General features: G+C 33.5%; 1 protein-coding gene across 4 annotated transcripts in view; it reads left to right on the top strand.

Moving 5' to 3' along the window:
• Nucleotides 1-22,159, top strand: part of Iml1 (GATOR complex protein Iml1) — a 414,032-nt gene that overhangs the window by 58,161 nt on the left and 333,712 nt on the right. For all 4 annotated transcript variants that reach the window (XM_090410642.1, XM_090410643.1, XM_090410644.1 and 1 more), the window contains exons 8-9: nt 5,118-5,260; nt 20,751-20,941. In XM_090410642.1, the coding sequence (XP_090266768.1) occupies nt 5,118-5,260; nt 20,751-20,941 (334 nt within the window). The remainder of the gene's footprint in view (nt 1-5,117; nt 5,261-20,750; nt 20,942-22,159) is intronic.

Raw genomic sequence — 22,159 nt, 5'->3', positions numbered from 1 at the left:
ATGAGCTACAGAGGCTCTTGTAGAGCTTTCATAGTACCCATATATATAAAAAGGGAAATAAAACTGAATGTGAGAATTACAGAGGTATTTCCTTACTGAGTGTTCCTGGCAAGATCTATGCAAGTATACTTGAGAAACAGTTGAGAAGGATTGTGAAAGAAAATCTTGATGAAGAACAAGCTGGATTCAGGCCAAATAGAGGCTGTCAGAATCAGATTTTCACTTTACAACAAATAGTTGAGAAATCATGGGAATATAAGAAAGATCTGTAATTAAGTTTTGTAGATCGGGAAAAAGCATATGACAAGGTGCTAAGAGAGAAGCTATTCAAAATGCTACAGTTGTATGGTGTCAATGGGGCATTATATCAAGCAATACTTAGTCTTTATTTGAGTTGTAAGTCAGCAGTTAGTATTGGAGGAAGTACAGGAAGATCGTTTAATGTTAAATTTGGTGTGAGACAAGGATGTACACTATCCTCCTTCTGTTATTCATTATCTATATGGATCACATTATGAAGTTAAGTGGTATTAAATCTGATATCAAAATTGGAGATGTTAATGTCAGCTCTTTGCTTTATACAGATGATGTTATTTTTCTAAATATCTCGCTCCAAGTCTGCAAGATTCCTTGACTAAAGTGAATAACTGTCATCATAGATATAGTATGAATGTCAGCATTAAAAAGACAAAGACAATGAAAATAGGTAGAAAAATTTTAAATATCAACTGCATTGCGAATGGAGAACCTATAGAACAAGTAAAACATTTCAGCTACTTAGGCACAATTTTTAGTGAAGATGGTAAATTAAATATGGAATTAGACAATAGAATCAACAAAGCTGGTATGGTAGGAAGTTAACTGAATAAATTTATATGGAATAAAAGAGAAATTAGCCAAAACACTAAATTAGCTGTATACAAGATAGTATTCAAGCCAATTTTAACTTATGGATCTAAGATCTGGGTCAGACCAAAGACTAGAGACTGCAGATGTGAGAGTCCTGAGAAAGATTAGAGGCGTGAATAGATGGCATCAATGGCAATATCATATTAAAAATGAGGATATTAGGAAAGAACTTGACATTGTCAGCATCCAGGAATGTGTTAGCAGAGCTAATCTCAGTTGGTATGGTCACTTAAACAGAATGGGCGAAGAAAGATTAGCAAAACAAGTGTTCTCTGCCAGGTTGGCAGGAAGACGACCCAGAGGAAGACCAAGATATAGGTGGATTGATACAGTAAAAAGTGCCTTAGAAGATAGAAATATAAGATCTGATAATGTTGGAGTCTTGACAGGTAACAGACTGATTTGGAGGAAAATTGTAGATAGAAAGTTAGTAATGATGTAATTTTTCATGTAGTACTATCATATCCTGTACATCCCCTAGATGGTATTTGATTATGATGCCTTTCTTTGAGCCATCTAGTAGTGGTCTTGGAAGTGTAACAAGAAGCTGAATCTTGCTGAGAAATTAAATCATCATCACATAAATCTTCCGATGCCAATAACATAACATGCTCAAGAATTTCTTGGTACGCTTTGGAATTGACTCTTTCATACACATTGCACAGCCTACCTGTTCTCTTTGCAGTCATACAAACCCATACCATGAAAGAAGTTGCAAATTTCACCAAACGTTTTATGCATTCTTTATCAAATGCTTCTTGCTTAAGATGCCAAACATGTATCTCTTGATGCCCATGGAACATGCAAAACATACTTTCATCGCTAAAAAGTACCTTTTCTTGTTCTCTTGACTCCACATCAGTCTTTGCTTACATCATTGCACTCAAGTGGCTTTGTCTTAGCACACCTGATTTAAAACTCAATTTGTGAATTCATCTGAACGATGTAGATTTAGACATATTCACACCTAGTTCTTTCCATTTCCTGTGAAAAATACCTTACACTTCAGAAGCAGTTTTTCTTCACGATATTCCTTAATCTCCTGTCATCTCTTGACGTAGTTATACACCTCCAAATTACATTTTGACTGCTATTGCAGTGATTATTTTGAAAACTCCAGTTATTAGAATACTGTCTCAGTACTCTGCTCATGCTTGCTTGAAAACATTTCAATTCCTTGGTTATGAACTGTTTAGTTTGACCTTCTTTGTGTAGAGACACTTTATGAAACTTCTTAGCTTCCGATATGTCACTCATTTAACCCATGTTTAGCAAATGATTATCTGAAATCCATGCTCAAATGATCTGCACACACACACAAGTCAGTCCTGCAGCTACTGAAACATATGCTATTTCTATACTCTCCTCAAAACCAATTGGAAAAATTTGGAATATTCTTATATTTTGAACCACATTAAAAATTATTCAAAATTTGTGAATGTTTTCAAATAACAGTTTTCTTATAATTTATATTACATTTTTTTGTGTACATGATTATATAATCTACAAAGTACATAGATTTAGATGATGCTAATTCATATTCTTATGCCGGCCTGGTTGGTCAAGTGGTTAGCATATCCGCTCTCCAGCCAAAAGGCTGCTGGTTCGAATCCTACTGTGGGCATGGATGTTTGTGATTGTCTGTGAAAATTTAGGGATGGTGGTTGGCAGTAGATGGCGTTGGTGTAGATGATGAAGGTAGTTGCAGTTGGTGGTGTGGTTGAGATGGGGAGTTGTAAAGTAGGTGCCCTTGATGAGTCTTTTTACTCCCTGGAGGTGTTACGTAATAATAATAATAATATTTAGTAATAATTATTTTCTATGCAATAAATTAAAATTTCAAGTCATTCAACACATTTTCTTTGATTATTCTAATTTTTGATTTGGAGGTGTACTATAAATAAAGATGCCAAGAAATTATATTCTTGGTTTAATCCTTTATCCAAGTGTAAGTAAACAAACAATGTTTGCACGTGAATTATCTTCAGTACTGTGCCAATAGTTTATAGAGGCTAATTACTTCACATCAGTTGCCTTAGTATCCCAAAATGCAAAGCACACATCCTTTTGGGTGTGTATATAATGCTGTGCATTATGGAAAGGGCCCTAACTAGATTGGTTTCAATCTTTATTGAGATCTCATCAGTGGAAGTCAGATCCATAAAAGATACCAGGGTTGAAGTAATGCAGAAGTCATATATTACCCATATAAAAGTAGTCAAAAGTTATCACACCTTATTATTATTATAATACACTGGATTAGAAATAGATGTCGAAATTTTTTCACTTGGTTATATTATAAATTAAAGAGGCCAAGAAATTAGATTCTTGGTTTACATTTGGATTAAGGAATAAACCAAGAATAGACCAAAAGTTCTCCCAAAATAGAGAAAGTTTCTTGTCCGAAGATTTGGGAATTGCTGAAAGTGAGATTGGAGGAAAAGGTTCTTTTATTCCTTCAAAAAAAAAAAAAAATTATTCTACCATATCAGAATTTAGAATTGTAGAAGTTGATTGGTATTCTGAAAATTTTGTTCATACATGTAGTGCCAGTTTCGTCAAGTGAGAAAGAGGAGTGTGGTATACTGTCATTTGCAAAACTGTGAATTACATTGGATTTGCATTTAACTGGAGAAGATGATTGTGTCTAACAAATAGAAAGTAGGTGAAAGTTTGGAGCCTTATGAAAGCCAAGTTCATACATAAAGATCACTCTCCCATCAGTTGCAATATGTAAACAAAGAGAAAGCTGGAAACTCATTTCAAGATGCATACTAAATAGACCTTTGAACCAAACATGATCAAATGTCTTAGAGATATCAACAGTGACTACTTGAAATTCTCCAAACTTTCTGAGACATTTATCCAAAGGTGAGTAATATAAACAAGAAGATTCCACGTTGATTGAGAGTGGCAGAATCCATATACTGGCAATTATTAGTAGGTATGAGATTTCCAGGTATCATAGAAGTTGAATGCTATATGGTTTTCTCCATTATTACAGAAAGAATTGAAAGAAATTGGATAATAATTTGATTATAATTGTTTCTTGCATTGTTAGCAGTGGGTTGATTCTAAGCTGTAGGATATATACCAACAGAATAGAAGAGAATAAAGAGACGACATAGAGCATACTTGCTCAGAGTGGAATTCAAACCAAATGCCTGTTGGTTGAAGAGTTCATATTCTCTCTCCACTTGGACCAACCTGGTTGATATGCTTACAGTTAAATACTAGGCTGGCTGGTATTTAATTATACCTAAATGTATAATGAAACACTTTATGCTGAAGATTCTGATAGGAGAAAGAAAAGAGAACACAAAATTCATAAGCTTTAATTTCCATGTTCATAAATATTGTAAATTAATTTGACTAATAAAAATGTAAACATAATCAATGTCTAAATTAAGGGAATAAAAATCCCTTATTATTTTACAGCCAGTATGCGAAACTCTAAGATCGAAAACTACGATCTATGAGTTTCATGCCGAAGAACTATCAGTGAATCCAAGCGTAAGTGACCACTTGGTATAGTGAAGGTATGTAAGTTCTTTTCACTTAAACTTTGATATCATCCAGGTCTACCTACTCACTGATGAGACCTCAAAAAAAGGTTGAAACCGGTCTGGGTAGTGACCTCTCCTCATAATGTAAAGCTGTATTACATCTCTTAGGAGCTGTGTTTTCACATTATGAGAAAATATCAAGGATAGTGAGGGAGCTTGCTCCACCTTTGCTTCGAGTTGCCTTGGTGTTGTACTACCAAGTGGTCACTTACGCTTGGATTTGCCGATAGTTCTTCAGCATGAAACTCGTAGATCGTAGTTTTTGATCTTAGAGTTTTGCATACTGGCTGTAAAATAATAAGGGATTTTTATCCCCTTAATTTAACTAACTTTGCCAGAAAATATAGCCGTTTGGCTTTTCATCTTAATTATAATGAATGTCTTTCAACTCGTGGCATTTTGTGCACACATACACTGTTGCAGTGTACATGTTCCCATACATATATGCTCCTGTAATTATTAATTTGTTTTGCTGCAGAATTTGTTTTCCCTCACATTAGTTTTGCCTGCAAAATGCCTTGTTTGAAGAATTGGAAGCAGAAATAACAAAATTCTTATTATAATAACAATGTATAGCATGTCATAGTTACTTATTTGGTCAATTATTTTTCTGCATTTTAATAGTAATCTTATTAATTGCAGAGTCTGAATTGTAATCATGATGTGACTATAGTACTTTTCTCAAGGACATTTTATGAGGCTCAAAGTAAAGATGACTTTCCTGTTTACATGCATGAATGCCTACAAAAGGATCATAAAGGAAGATTTTATGAAGATTTTTATAGGTAATACAGAAGTTTGAATCAAGTATTTTCCATATATTTTTTAATTTTTAATCCTTTGGTGAAAATGCAATATAAATTCAGTTCTCTATTTGAATTTTATTTATTTTTATGTAATTGTTTATTCCTTTCATTATGTGGACATTTTATTTCGAAGCAGTGAGAGTAATGAAAACTGAATTGTTTAAACTGAAATATATATCGATTTTTAATTGACCAGTGATTTATAAACATACACTACCAACAAGTTTCGCCAACGGAGCTGTGTGGCTTCTTCAGGGATTCTAATGGTAAGAGTAAACTCAAAGTGGCTAGTACAGAGAAATTGGAGTAACACTATAGTATAAATTATGCAGAAGAATAGTAAAGATCTTTCCTTGAGGGCCCTACAGGGTACACTGGTGGCATGGCGTTGCCACCAGAGAATGATTACAATGATAACTAGAACAGGCGTAGGGTAAAACACTTGTAAAGGCTTAGGCCTATATCAAGTCTGGATGAGATATCTAAACGTGATGTAAGGGTATTACTGCCCATAACTAGTACAAAGATTAATAAAAAAAATAAAATAAAAAATTTCAGTTTTTTAGTAAGGAGCAGTCCAGTTCATCATCATCATCAAATTCCTGTCAAGTACCCTCAAGGGGTGTACAGGATATGATAGTACTGCATGAAAAAAATTACATTATTACTAACTTCCTATCTACAATTTTCCTCCAAATCAGTCTGTTACTTGTCAAGACTCCAACATTTTATCAGATCTTATATTTCTATCGTCTAAGGCACTTTGTACCGTATCTCGGTCGATTTCCTGCCAACCTGGCAGAGAACACTTGTTTGGGCTAATCTTTCCTCTAATGGTAATAGTAAACTCGCCCATTCTGTTTAAGTGACCATACCACCTAAGATTAGCTCTGTTAATGCATTTCTGAATTAATCTTTATTAATCTATTATATCAGATATTAAATTATATTAAATTTAATTTCTAATATTCAGGGCTAATATCAGAATGGGGAACTGGACAATGAGACTTAATTGTGCCTATGGTCCCACAGAAAGCTCTATTAAGATAGAAATGGAGGAATTTTTTGAGGCTCTAGAGAAAGCTACTGATACAATGAAAAAGGAAAAGTTGGTCCTTGTTGGGGATATAAATAGCAGAGTAGGAAATGATTGTCAGACATACAAAAATATTTTGGAAAAATTTGGAGAAAAGAGCGAAGCTAATAATAATGGCAAATACCTGTTGGATTTCTGCTCAGGACATGGACTGACTTATTACTAACACAATGTTCCAACATAAAATTGTGCACAAATTCACAAGGAGAGAAGTGGCAAGGAATAAGAAAAGTCTCATTTACTATGTTGTTGTTGATAGTGATGTTTTCTCCCTGGTGCAGGACACCAGAGTGTACTGAGGATTTGAAATTGGAAGTGATCACTATTTAGTCTTGAGCAGGATAAAATTGAATTTCATATCGAAAAGAATAACGTAAGAAAGTTTTAAAGCGAATAAAAGTTGAGCAGCTCTTAGATGTGAACTGTAGACTAAAATACACAAAGCTTATTGAAGAAAAAATGAAAGAGTTTGAGAACAGGAACCAAACCTTGGAGATTCAGTGGCAAGCCTTGAAAAAAGCCCTGATTGATTCAGCCAGAGAGGCATGTGGTGAAGTTGTCTGCAAGGATAGAAAAATTAGAACTCCATGGTGGACACAGGAAGTTAAGAGGCAGTGAAGGAAAAGAAGAAAGCATATCAAAAGTTACTGGCAAATAAGTCAGCTTTTGCTCTTAGAGAATATAGAGACAAATGCAAGAATGCTAAACACTGTGTAAAACTAGCTAAACAAAAGTCGTGCGAAGACTTTGGTAAGAACATAGAAAATAAATATCAAAAAGGTGGCAAGATATTCTTGAGATTGTTGAAGAAGCTTAGAAATGGAGGAAAGAGTGCTGTAAAAGGAATTAGAGATGATAAAGGTAACATGAAAAAGATATCCTTGAAGTATGGAGTAATTACTTCAAAAAATTGCTAAATGAAACAAGCAGTAATAGCACAGTGGTAAAAAACACGCAACAGGCATACAGTTAGGAATACATATCCATACTTGAAGTAGAAAAAGCCATCAAAGGCTTGAAATGTGGAAAGGCAGCAGGAGTAGATGATATTCAACCAGAAATGCTGAAGTATGGTGGTATAAAAGTCTTACAGTTGCTGCACTGCATAATTCAGAAGGGCCTGAACAGAGGGGCTTATTCCTGATGATTGGAGTAGAGCTCTAATAGTACCCATATATAAAAAGGGAAATAAAACTGAATGTGAACAGACATATACTTTCTACTGAGTCTTTCTACTGAGGTAAGAACATAGAAAATAAATATCAAAAAGGTGGCAAGATATTCTTGAGATTGTTGAAGAAGCTTAGAAATGGAGGAAAGAGTGCTGTAAAAGGAATTAGAGATGATAAAGGTAACATGAAAAAGATATCCTTGAAGTATGGAGTAATTACTTCAAAAAATTGCTAAATGAAACAAGCAGTAATAGCACAGTGGTAAAAAACACGCAACAGGCATACAGTTAGGAATACATATCCATACTTGAAGTAGAAAAAGCCATCAAAGGCTTGAAATGTGGAAAGGCAGCAGGAGTAGATGATATTCAACCAGAAATGCTGAAGTATGGTGGTATAAAAGTCTTACAGTTGCTGCACTGCATAATTCAGAAGGGCCTGAACAGAGGGGCTTATTCCTGATGATTGGAGTAGAGCTCTAATAGTACCCATATATAAAAAGGGAAATAAAACTGAATGTGAACAGACATATACTTTCTACTGAGTGTTCCTGCTAAGATATATGCAAGTATACTTGAGAAACGGTTGAGAAGGATTGTGGAAGATAAACTTGGTGATGAACAAGCTGGTTCAGGCCAAATAGAGGTTGTCAGGATCAGATCTTCACTTTATGACAAATAGTTGAGAAAGCATGGGAATATAACAAAGATCTGTATTTAAGTTTTGTCGATCTGGAAAAGGCATACAACAAGGTGCCAAGAGAGAAGCTATTCAATACACAACAGTTACATGATGTCAATGGGGCATTATATTAAGCATTACTTAGTCTTTATTTGAGTTGCATGTCAGCAGTTAGAATTGAAGGAAGTACAGGAAGATTGTTTAATGTTAAATCAGGTGAGAGTCAAGGATGTACATTATCCCCTCTGTTATTCATTATCTATATGGATCACATTATGAAGGAGAGTGGTATTAAATATGATATCAAAATTGGAGATGTTAATGTCAGTTCTTTGCTTTATGCAGATGATGTTATACTTTTAAATAAATTTGCTATAAGTTTGCAAGATTCCCTTACTAAATTGAATAACTGTTGTAATGGATATGGTATGAAGGTCAGCAATAAAAAGACAAAGACAATGAAAATAGGTAGAATCGTTGAAAATGTCAACTGTGTTGTGAATGGAGAACATGTGGAACAAGTAAAACATTTCAGCTACTTAGGGACGATTTTTAGTGAAGATGGTAAATTAAATTTGGAAATAACAACAGAATCAACAAAGCTGGTATGATAGGAAGTCAATTGAATAAATTCATATGGAATAAAAGAGAAATTAGTTGGAACACTAAATTAGCTGTATACAAGACAGTGTTCTAACCAGTTTTAACTTATGGATCTGAGAGCTGGGTCAGACTAGAGACCACAGATATGAGAGTCCTGAGAAAGATTAGAGGCGTGAACGGATGGCATCAGTGGCAATATCATATTAAAAACGAGGATATTGGGAAGATCTTGACATTGTTCAGCATCCAGGAATGCATTAGCAGAGCTAATCTCAGGTGGCATGGTCACTTAAAACAGAAGGGGCGAGGAAAGATTAGCAAAACGGTTGTTCCCTGCCAGGTTGTCAGGAAGACGACCCAGAGGAAGACCAAGATATAGGTGGATTGATATGGTAGAAAGTGCCTTAGACGATAAAAATATAAGATCTGATAAAGTTGGACTCTTGACAATTAACAGACTAATTTGGAAGAAAATTGTAGATAGGAAATTAGTCATAATCATCAGTTGCATCAGTCTTGGGACTGGTAGCTCAGCAGCAATTTCCTCCATTCTGCTCTGTCATTGGCTGTCTTCTTAACCTCCTGGTAATTCCTCAAACCCATTCTGTTTTTGACTTGGTCAAGAAAGCTTTTCCTTGGTCTGCCTCTTCTTCTTTTCCCCTCTATTTTGCCTTCAGTTATTCTTTTCACAAGTCCATCATGTCGAAGTATATGTCCAAACCATCTATCCCTTCTAATTTTGATCGAATTAATTAGAGTTCTTGTTTTGTTTATCTCTCTCAGGACTTGTTCGTTTGATTTTTTTTCTGTCCATTTTATTTTGTTCATGCGGCGCCAGCACCACATTACGAAAGCCTCCAATCTTCTTACATCTTTTCTGCCTAGAATCCAGGTTTCACATCCATACAGTGCAATACTCCATATAAATGTCTTTACTAATTTTTTTTTCAATTGTAAATTGAGGTTTCCTGTTAAAATGCTTTTCAAATTAGAGAATTGGGCTTTTGCATTGTTTATTCTTGATCTTATGTCTTCTCTTATTCTGCCATCTTCTGTTATTAGGCTTCCTAAATATTTAAAGCTTTTCACTTGTTTTATTTGTTCCCTGCTGATGGCTATATGCTCTGTATTGATAGGGATTTTGTAACAAAGTCCCTGTAACAAAGATTTAGTCTTATCTGTGTTGATTTTCATTTTATATTTTTCAAGGTTATTATTTAGTAATTCTAGCATTGTTTTTAACGTTCTTCTGTTTTCTGCTACAAGTTATGTAGCAGAAAACAGAAGGTTATGTCATCAGCAAATCTCATACACATTACTTGCTCACCATTTATCTTTATGCCACTATTTATTTTATCTTTAGTTTCCTGAATGGCCTTTTCAATATATAAATTAAATGAAAGTGGTGAAAGTATACATCCTTGTCTTACTCCACTCCTTATATTTATTATTTTCTTCTTATCATTGATTTTAATCCATCCATTTTGATTTTTGTAAATTTGATCAATTATTTTCCTATCCCTCAAATCTATGCCCATATTAGTTAGACAATTTAGGAGTATTTGGTGGTTTACTTTATCAAACGCTTTCTCTAAATCAAGGAAGCAAATATAAGTATTTTGACTAAGGTCTAATCTTCTTTCTATTATTGTTCTTAAACAGAGTATTGCCTCTCTTGTTCCTTTATTGTTTCTGAATCCAAATTGGTCTTCATCCAATAGACAATCTATTTTTAAATAAATTCCATTTTGAATAATTTTTAGGAATTTTGCTAACATATGGCATTAAAGCTATTGTTCTAAATTGGCTGCATTTGTTTGCATTATTCTTTTTTGGTATTGGTATTATTATTGAGTTCATAAACTCCTTTGGTATTTCTCCTCTATCATAGATTTTGGCTATTAATTGAAAGAGTAAGATTTTTGTCTCATCACCTAGATTTTGTAGCAGTTTTATGAGAATATTGTCTACACCTGGACTTTTTCCCTTACTCATTTCGGACTGCTTTATCAAATTCTTCTCGCAATTGCAAACTACTTGATAGAATGACTTGCGAAATTGCACATTCTATCAAGTAGTTTTTTTATACAGCTGTTTGAAGTGTTGTCTGTATCCCTTGAAATGGATAAAATTGAGTATCGTGCGGTTATAAAATTCCTCGTAACAGAAGGTTTAACACCAAAAGAAATTCATTCGAAGTTCATAAAAGTTTATGGGCACTCTTCTCCTTCATTTTCGACAATTAAGAAATGGACTGCCGAGTTTAAACGTGGTTGTATCAGCCTTGAAGATGATCCACGTGAAGGACGTCCAAAAAGTGTAACAACACCAGATATCATTGATCAAGTGCACGATATGTTATCAGATGACCGACGAGTCAGAGTGCATGAAATTGCTGAGACTATAGGCATTTCAAAAGAACATGTAGGATATTTTTTGCATGAAGAATTGCTAGTGAAAAAGCTCTGCACAAGATGGGTGCTGTGCTTGCTCACAGCAGATCAAAAATGCATGAAAATCTCCGAACAGTGCTTGGAGCATTTTAATAAGAATAAAACTGATTTAGTGTGTCGATTTATTACTACGGAGGAGACTTGGATTCACCATTGCACACCAGAATCCAAACAGCAGTCAAAACAGTGGACAGAAGCCAGTGTTTAGCGCCAAAGAAGACAAAGTCAGTTCCATCAGCAGGAAAGTTCATGGCATTGGTGTTTAGGGATGCTAAAGGCATTTTGTTTAATATGTATCATGAAAAGGGTAAAACAATGACTGGGGAATATTATTCCAGTCTTTTAACCAAACTAGATGAAAGAATTCATGAGAAAAGACCCAGTTTGCAGAAGAAAAAATCATCTTTCATCAGGACAATGCACCTGTCCATAAAGGTGTTTTGGCAATGGGAAAATTAAGGGATCTGCACTATGAATTGTTTTATCATCCACCCTATTCCTCAGATTTGGCTCCCTCTGACTTCTATCTCTTCCCAAAACTAAAACTCTTCCTCACTGGTCACGTTTTTCTTCAAATCAAGAGATGATTGCAGCTGTAGAGGGGTAATTTGCATATCACACTGAGAACCAGTTAGATAGGGTTAGAAGGCTAAACAGCCTCGCCTTCTCCCTATACGGGAATAAAAAGGCGATAGCTGATACTGAGAACCATTACAGGGATGGAATAATGGTGCTGGAGCATCGCTGAAATAAATATATTAGTCTTAAGGGAGATTATGTTGAAATATAAAAATAATTTAGAAATTATAAATTCCTTTTTTTATTGTTAGGCCGAGATCTTTTCAGGCGATCCTCATATACGCCACCATCTAGGGAAATGACTGTGAGCAAGGTGGTTTCCCATTGCCTTCCTTGCCATACTGTATCCTATCCTAGCCTGTGTGTTCAAGGGACTGGTTTGCCTGTTTGCATAATGAAAAACCCCAGATAAACTGGAATGGTACACCCTGCTGTCCATGCCTAAGACCGCTAACTTGGCTATGGCTGAAAAAGATCCTTAAGCTCCTCATGTCGTCAATGGGAATCAAACCTAGGACACTCCTTCCCCAGGCATATGGTTGCAAAGCGCATAGCCACCAAGCTAACCACGCAGACTAGTGGGAGATACAACAAAAAAAAATGAAGTGAAATTATCATCTTCTACATACAAATAGTTTAGTAGTGAAGATACTTCATATATAAACTTCTGTGTACTCATGTTTGGTAAAGGATAAAAACAAGAATATATTTTTTTGTCAAGTGTAATTTACTCCTAATCAAGTGAAAAACCTTGCTAAAGTCATGTTCTCTTTTAGAGACTAAATGCAGTACTTTTTCAAGTCCACTTCAGTCATGTAAATGGAATGGTAATACCTAAAGGAATTCACATAACTGCACTGAGATTTGAACCCATAGCCTATTAATTGAGGAGTGGAAACGCTATTCCTTTGTCAACTAGGCTGGCAGTTGTTAATGACTTGTTGTAGTACTTTAAGTCATTGCCATGACTGACTGTAAATGGATTTCTCCATTATTCTGGAAGTCAGAGTGATAGAATAGGACAAGGAATTAAATGAAGTCTTAAGGAACAGGTTGAATGTGACATTGAATATTACCATTTGGTAAATGAAAATTTCAATTCTGTATGAAAAGTGTTAACAGAATAAGAACATAGAAATGGGAGTAAGGATTAAGATAGTTAGGTTTGTTTGGTACCACTTGAAAACTAAGATTTACTACATCAATCATGATGAAATTACTATTACATTCAGGGCTCCAGGAATCCACTCGCCATAGTCAAGTTATCAGAGACAAGCGGCAAGTTGACTTTTCGGCCTTGTTCTAAATGCATGCATTCAAAATATATACTGCTTCAATTTCTTTGCATAATTTACACATTTCTTATTTCTTTTTAAAACATCATATCATTTACTATCACTCTCATCAATCATGGCAACCTCCAATGAATAAAGGAGTTTTAATTTTCAACCAGGAGATAGTATCTTATGTAATTAATTTAATTCTTTCATAGACTGTTTGTCCTTCGAAAATTTAGTTTGCATGCTACTCTTATTTAAAATTCATTATTTATCTTTCCTCTTGAATTATTTCTATGGATAATTTATTATATGAATTCACCTTTATTAATTTCTTTTAAGGTTGCCCAGTAATCAGAGTTTGTCATGAAGAATTTATGGAGATAAAAATACACGTTGGAGTATAATTACTTTACTTTTAATTATGAAAATAACACTTGACGTTTCAACCTCTGTATCAAAGTCATCATCAGGAACACATACATTTGTACAGGACACAAGCTGCATGACACTACACAAAAGTACAATAAATCTAAATATTCTGTTAATCATTTACCCTAGCCTGACTTTTGATGGTGAAAAAATACAAATAAATAATAATAATAATAATAACTATTAAATAAAAGAATTATACACAGATATAAATTAACAAAATAAAATAATTTTTTTACATATAATAATATACAGATACAAAAGACATATTTTGGTGATTACACCACATTTTTTATTATTCAGTTATACAATATACTGAAATAATAGTTCCTGACAAGTTTCGTAAATCGTAGGATTTACATCTTCAGGAGTAAATAGTATAACTTAAAAGTTTAAACAAGAGAAATTAATAAATACAAATCATAACCGTCTGGCTATTCATAAACTCAAATAACAGAATGCAGATATAAAACGTTATTGTCGTTGAACAATACTGAACGATGTTCTTGTTCAGTTCTTGTGTTCTTGTTCATACAGTCCAAGCTCAGATTGAGGTAGATTTTTTATTATTAGAGCTGACCACACATAATGGAGAATTAAACCTTGATTATTATTGCATTGGGTTGGGTTTTTCAGCATATTAGCAGCTTCTTTAAATTTTCTTATATAGCTGTTGTTTTCTATGTATGACATTGTCGTTTTTTGCTAGAGTACATCGTGTCCAGTGGAAGTGGTATGGAAAGCAAGACCCGTTTTTGTTCTCTTTTGTATTGTACGTCTTTTTGGTGTTCAGCCATGCCTATTTCTCCAGATCTTCCTGTCTGTCCTACGTAGCAAATCCCGCAAGAGCAATGGATTTTGTAGACTCCTGGTTTTTTAAGAGGATGATGAGGTGGTTTTGGTGGATGTAGGAATCTTGAGATGTTTTCCATAGGAAGGAAGACTACTTTTACGTTGTGTTTGTTCATTAATTTGACTAGCTTATCTGTAACATTTTTGATATAAGGATTGCGTTTTTGTAATCCTGTTTTATTGTGTTTTGTTAGTTGGAGGCTTTTTAAGGATTCTCTTGATGGTTTTTGTTCTATACCCATTCTGTTGGAGGATTTGTGTTAAGTATTTTAGTTCTTCATTACATCTTTCTTGTGTGCTGGAGATATTGTATGCTCTGTCTCGAAGAGTTTTAATTAAGCTTATTTTTTGTGAAGGATGGTGGTGGTGTGAGGCTGCATTTAGAAATCTTCCTGTGTTTGTCGGCTTCCTATATACTGAGGAGAGTTTACTTTCTTCATTAACTTCTAATAGAATATCTAGAAAAGGAAGTTTTCTATTTTCTTCTTGTTCTAAAGTGAATTTTATGGTGTTGTGCAAATTGTTGAGATAATCTTTGAAATTGATAAGTTCATCTGTTGTTCCATTCCATATGATGAAAATACTGTCTACATAGCATAGTCATATTTTTGGTTTTTTATGGTAATTCTTAACAGTATTCTTTTCAAATTTTTTCATAAATAGGTTTGCTAATACTGGTGATAATGATGAACCCATGGCCAGTCCTTTTTTTGTTCCCAGATTCTGTCTTGATAGGTGAAAAAAGTATTGTTTATACAATGTTTAAAAAGATCTAAAATGTCCGGAGGGAAGAGGTCTTCTAGGAGATTCAAAATTTCTTGTCTCAGGACATTTTGAACAAGCTGATAATGTCTAGACTTGCTAAGATGTCTGTTGGACCAATATGTATATCTTTCACTTTTTCTTTGAAATGTGTACTATTTTTTATGAAGGAAGATGTTTTTCCTATATGATGTGAGATCATGTTTGTGAGGTATTTCGCCAAGTTGGAAGTCGGTGAATCTCTTCCATCTACTATTGGTCTTAAAAATATATCTGTCTTGTGGATCTTTGGAACACCATAGATTCTTGGTATCAAAGGATGTTTTGATTGTAAGTATTTTTTAAGTTCTGTCCAGAGAGGCACTTTTTTTATGAGATCATTTGTTTTTTTGTGTGTATGCCAAGTCGGGTCTCTGTCTAAAGGTTTGTAGGTATTTGTATCTTCCAGGAGACTTTTCATTTTGTTATCATATTCTGTAGTATTTAAAACAACAGTTGTGTTGCCTTTATCCGCTTTGATTATGACAATATTTTTGTCATCCTTTAATTTTTTAAGGCAAGCATATTCATTGTAAGGTAGATTCCTATGATAATCTGATTTTTAATAGTAAAGCTGTACTCTCTATACGGATAAGATCTGCTGTGTTGTCCGGTAGATTTCTAATTCCTTTTTCTATTTGTGCTGTGATATCAGTTTTTGATATCATAAAATGAATGATTAATGAACAAACACAACGTAAAAGTAGCCTTCCTTCCTATGGAAAAAATCTCAAGATTCCTACATCCACCAAAACCACCTCATCATCCTCTTAAAAAACCAGGAGTCTGCAAAATCTATTGCTCTTGCGGGATTTGCTACGTAGGACAGATAAAAACATAAAAACCAATGCAATAAAAATCAAGGTTTAATTCTCCATCAAGTGTGTAAAAAATCTACCTCAATCTGAACTTGGACTGTGTGAACAAGAACAAGAACACGTGACATCGTCCAGTATTGTTCAATGTCAATAACGTTTTATATCTGCATTCTGTTATTTGAGTTTATGAATAGCCAGACGGTTATGATTTATATTTATTAATTTCTTTTGTTTAAACTTTAAGTTATACTATTTACCCCTGAAGATGTAAATCCTACGATTTACGAAACTTGTCGGGAATATTATTTCAGTATGTTGTATAACTGAATAATAAAAAATGTGGTGTAATCACCAAAATATCTCTTTACCAATTAGCTACAGAAGTCTACGCCTGCAATATACAGATAATTAAAAAAATAAATAAATGAAAAAATTAATAAAAAAAAGTTTTATATTGGAACTACATTTAACACAGCTCCGCAGTCCTCTTATGTTAAGGGTTTGTTGTGTTGATGGCAGAACCCCAACACACAAGAAAACCTTAACGTAAGAGGACTGTAGATATGTGTTTAATGTAGTTCCACTATAAAACATTTTTTATAATTTATTTATTTTTATTTTTTACTTATTTATTTATTTTTTTTTTCCACTAGAGTTCAGGACAGGGTAAACAATTAAAGTATTTAGATTTATCTTACTTTTGTGTAGCATCATGTAGCTTATGTCCTGTACATATACCGTATTTTCTGGTGTATAAGACGCATCCAAGAAATTTAATACAATTTTCTGGAAAAAACCTCACAGGCTACTTTGACTGCATGTGTACGAATCATTTTTATTGAAATGGCAATGCCATTTTGCCGATTTTCTTGCCCCCATTTCAAAACTTCGGTCTCTAGTTCTGGCCACTTCGCAATTTTTCCACGTTCTGCGTGCTTTTCATTATGCAAATTGTACAAAATCTCCTTCTGACCACGCCAAGTGCTAATCATTTTTTCTGTAGGCGGAGGTCCAAAATGTCTTTCAGCTTCCCTATTCCCGTGTTCTTCCGCATATTTTACAACCTGCAATTTGTAACTTGAAGTATATGAATGTCGCCTGTTTTTTTCCATCACTAAAATCTACGGGGAAATATCAAACTGAACACAAAATATCTCAACACGTCAACTCAATACTGATAAACATCGGTAACTGATTACTCGGATAAGATATTATGAAACTTGAATAGGGACTTCCCGTTCTTAGCCAACGGCACGCTAGAAGTCTGAAGGTCACGCATCGATTGGATTGCGCCATTAACCGCCTACAAAGATCTTGGAACATAAAAGGGAGTGCGTATGACTTTGAAAAGAGGAAACAATCTTTACCTTCGTTATATAAGATGCACCCCATTTTTAAGATGAATTTTTAAGGTAAAAAAAGTGCGTCTTATACACCGGAAAATACGGTATATGTGTATATGGTATATGTTGAGTGTTATTTTCATAAGTAAAAGTGACCCTCCATTCCTGCCCAAGATGTTTATCTGATCTTTTTTTTGACTAAAAGTGAGTTATCCAGTCTCATACGGAGGTAGGGTTTTTTTTCACCTGGAAACTCAGTTTTTCATCCCCCAGAACAGACAAACCCATCCCATGAACACACACACACACGGATCACAGTCATAAAATACATACTCAATCCCTCATTAGGAGGGCTCAATCCATCCTAGGGAATGGGGGAGGAAAGGAGGAGAACCCCATACGAAATAAATAATTAAAAGTAATTACTCCAAGATGTGTTTTTGTTTCCATAAATCTTTCAAAATGAATCAATTTTATTATGGACAACAAATGAAAGGAAATGCAAACTATACTATTCTTACATCAGTTATTTTACATCGCATTTGATTTTTGGTTGAAAATTATACATACTTATTGCAAAATATAATTTTTAGTTTTGTGAAACAGTGAAAAATTAAAGGTGAAGGAAAGGGACCAGAAAGTATTAAAAACACTTGAGAAAATAGTTCTCTTGTGTCATCAACTAAAAACAATTAATATGTGTGCTTGCTAAAAAAACAGTGGCTCAAAGAATGGGAGTGGTGGTGTGCAATAAAAGCTAAGTAGTATTCTGTAATATATAAAAAAAAATCTTAGGATTGCTGACAAACTCTAGATTACTACAAGATCATTTAGACTTAATGGGACTTTTAATTTTCACAAAAAATGGGATGCTGTAGACTTTATTGGAAATAAGCTGGGTAACACACCTCTAGCTACTTTTCAAAGAAAGATGAATTTTAAAATATTTAAACATGTGCCGTACCATTTTAATATAGCCTGTTATAAAGCTAAATTCAATAAACTATTTAACTTCAAATACTTCATTGGCTCAGCAGTAGAATGGTATCAAAATGACATGAAATATAAAGAAATTGTATCAATTATTGCCATCAAACAAAAATTAGTTAAGGAAATTAAAGACTCCAGTAATGAGTCTTTCTATGTGCTTCTATAGATAGTTCAAATAAGGAGAAACTCATCCATTATTGAGATGCATGGATAAAAAGTAGAACAGACTTTGTTTACATAATTCCTCTCCAAAACCTGTTGCAGTGTACTTTGACAGATAAACCATAACCATCTCATTTCATTATATATTATTATTAAGAAAGACCTCCAGGGAGTCAGAGACTCATCGAGGGAGGCCACATACTACACACACCAGCTATCATACATATTCTTGAATCCATTCACACTGCTTGCACTCACAACACTCAATGGCAATCTATTCCAATCAAGCACTCAAAAAATCTAACCCTCATCCCCTTCTTAGTGGCATTCATTCTCAGCTTTCAAGGATGTCTTCTTGTCCTTTCCCCACCCTCCATAAATTGAGAAATTCTTTCAGTTTCATATACACCCAATCCTGTTTTTACATGGTTTTGAAACCGTGCAAAAAGGATTGGGTATATAGATATACTGTATATATAATTCCACAGTTGACAAAAATAAAGTAATCCTGTTAAGTATGTATGTAATTTATTTTTTTTTAAATTTAAGTGTATTATTTTTGTAACAAAATTTATTATTTTTTAATATGTTATTTTCATTTTGTGTTCATATTACATATTTTCATATGATGTTCATCTAAATTCAAAAATGCAAATTTATAAGAAATGTCCAAGTTTTCCAAGTTGTTTTAATTGATTTCTAGCACCGCGATAGTTAAATTGAAAAAAACATGATGTATTTAACTAATTGAAAATATTTTCTGCCTTGACAGAAATGACAGATAAAAAAAACTGAAAAGAAGCCAAAACAAAAAAAAAATGGTTTCTTTAGAAACAAAAATAGAAATCTTAGAAGCTTGCAAAAGGTGAAGGTCCCATATCTGTTGGCAAAAGTTTTAATTTAAATGAAGCTATGATCTGAACAATTAAAATGAAAAATGCTATATGACAATCTGTAGCCTCCAGTACAAAATTGAGTGTTTTCTTCATATACCAGAGATGTAGTTATTGAAAAAATGGAAAAGACGCTGCTAACATGGATTGAAAATCATACCCCAAAACATACCAGTATACACCAGTGCCATTAAATAGAAGGCTTTAGGAACTTATGAGAAAATGAAAGAACTAGAACCATCAATGTCCTCCTAACTAACTGATGACAAAAAAAAAAAAAAAATCGCTCCAAGTAACAGATGGTTGCAAGGAGTTTTGGAAAGACTTGCAATTCATATACGACCCCTCAAACATGACCGATGAAGTGTATGCAGAAATGTCTACTTTGGCACAAGCAGTTCATGGTGAAGGATTTGATGATTTTGCCATTGATGATATAAATGAAATAATTGCTGACAGAGGAGGAGTTATTAGAAATCGTGTTGTAGAAGGTTGACCCAGAAGATTTCCACAATGAGGATGAACCATCACCATTAACTGCTAATTTAATTCTTGAAGGCTGAATTTCAGTTGCCAAATAAATTGGAAAATCATTTTCTGATTAGTGATCCATAACTGAACAAGCTGTTAAATTCCAATCAGATCTGAAATCTTGTATGGTTTACTACAAGGAGATATACAAAGAACTTTCCAAGTTAGAATCGCAACGATCTATTACCAAATTTACTATTAAAATAAATCAACCTGTGCCTGAAATAATGTTTCAAAAAAGGTTTCTAATATAAGAGGAAATCAGTTGTCAACGAACGTAGATGAAGGTGATCTACAAAACATTTTCTCGGATGAAAGTGATTTTGCACTAATTCAGCACAAAAGGATGTACTTTCTATCAGAAAGTGACTATGGATGGATGAAAAAAATTTGTTTTTTAAATAAAATATGGATGGATATGTTCAAATAAAATTAGTTTTTCTTTTATCAAGAGTATTAATTTTTGAAGTTGTGGAAGATATCTAATATTTTTCTATATACAATACATACCGGATGTCTTTTTTTACACGATATTCTTTGGAACATATATATCGTGTAAAAATAGAATTGGGTGTATGCACATACACCTTTAATCAAAAGTCTACTATGGGCAAGTAAAACATTTTTGCAACTAGTAGATTTAAGTCGGATTTCTGGAGCCCTGACTATATTGTTCATAAAATCCCAAGTATATACGTATTTTCAAGTATAATATTGATTTTAATGTAATCTATTTAAATATATTATTAATAATTGTGCAAGTTTTTTTTTTGATAAATTTAATAGAGTGGCAGTCCAGAATGAACGTTATGATGACTGGAATTCAGTACTTATTTTGCTGAAGAAGTTATTTAATAAATACCAGTGTACAGTTCTTGATTATCATCAGCAGCAACCTGGAATAAAAGTTCCTCATGCTGTTAATTCAACATCATCACAAGGCAATTTTCTAGAAGTTTTGAACATGGCGTTAAATGGTAATTATGTAAACATTTTTGCCTCAAAGCATGACTTTTTTAGTTATTAAAATAACCTAAGTATATTATCCATTTATATCTTAAAATTTCATCTTGTTATAGATTTTTTTTTTTCTGTTCCCTTTCAGAAGTATTTAAATACTTTTGAAAGGGAACAGACAAATTTTAGTATGTGCATAGCTTTTATATATATAATCTGTAGTTTTTCAGAAGCCTTCATCTGCTTAATTAAAATGGATATCTAAAGAGAAAATGTTTTAGGACTAAAGAACATTCAGTAAGGAATTTATTAGTTGTTGAAATTTGAAAAGTACATCTAAGTTTATTCATTTTCAAAGAACTGATGGCTTCATCAAGACTTAATTGACATCAGAAATATATAAATAGATAACAAAGTTGTCTGAATGCTGAAAAACCATTACAAGAAAAATATATTCATCCATGCTAACAAATAAGCATGAAGTCACATGGCACACATTAACTGTCTATAGTTAATGACAGAAGATTATTGTTAATGAACTTGAAATCTGTGATGTTATATTTTTTAATAAGCAATTTCCATGTGTCACTTATCTGTTCTTGGTTTTTATTCAGTCATCTATATAAATGGACTAACTGATTCCTTCAGAAGTCTGTAATAAAAAATTTTCTTCTACATAAAGCATGGTCGAAAGGTTGAAACAGTCCAGTCAACTTCATGGTTGGTGTTATAAGTATGGTTGGCCAGACCACATCTATCTTTTTCTTTTATGATTGGCAGCTGCAACATGTTCCTTGTTTCTCATTTCAAATTCACGACTAGTCTGTCTTGTGTAAGCTAAACCATGAGAGCATGGAATTCTGTAATACCTCTGGGTATTTGAAGAAAACTGTGCCATCTTTAGGAGATTGTGAACAGTTTGAAGAAATGCCTCATCCCTTCATCATCCTTCTCAAAAATTAGGCATAATCCACATACTAAAGAATGGGGAAGTTTCTATTATACAAAGGGAGAACCAACTTGCAACTGAACTTAAGACTCTCTCAGATTTCTTTTTTTTATTCTGAATTACTATTTCAAAAAACAGTTGACAGAATTTAATTTTGAATCCTGCCTCTTCCACTAACCAGAATATTCAATATAGAGACTTGATCGCAATTCCATATATTGGCAGTTGATCGATTAAAATAGTATCTCTTTTCAAAGATCATTACAATATCAGAATAACTTTTTAACTG

Source organism: Typopeltis vanoorti, chromosome 20, assembly GCF_054136105.1.
Source record: "Typopeltis vanoorti isolate ZY-2024b chromosome 20, IOZ_Tvanoo_1.0, whole genome shotgun sequence".
NCBI lineage: Eukaryota > Metazoa > Arthropoda > Arachnida > Uropygi > Thelyphonidae > Typopeltis > Typopeltis vanoorti.
The sequence above is the reverse complement of the archived record's forward strand: the minus strand, read 5'-3'. Positions and strand labels throughout refer to the sequence as shown.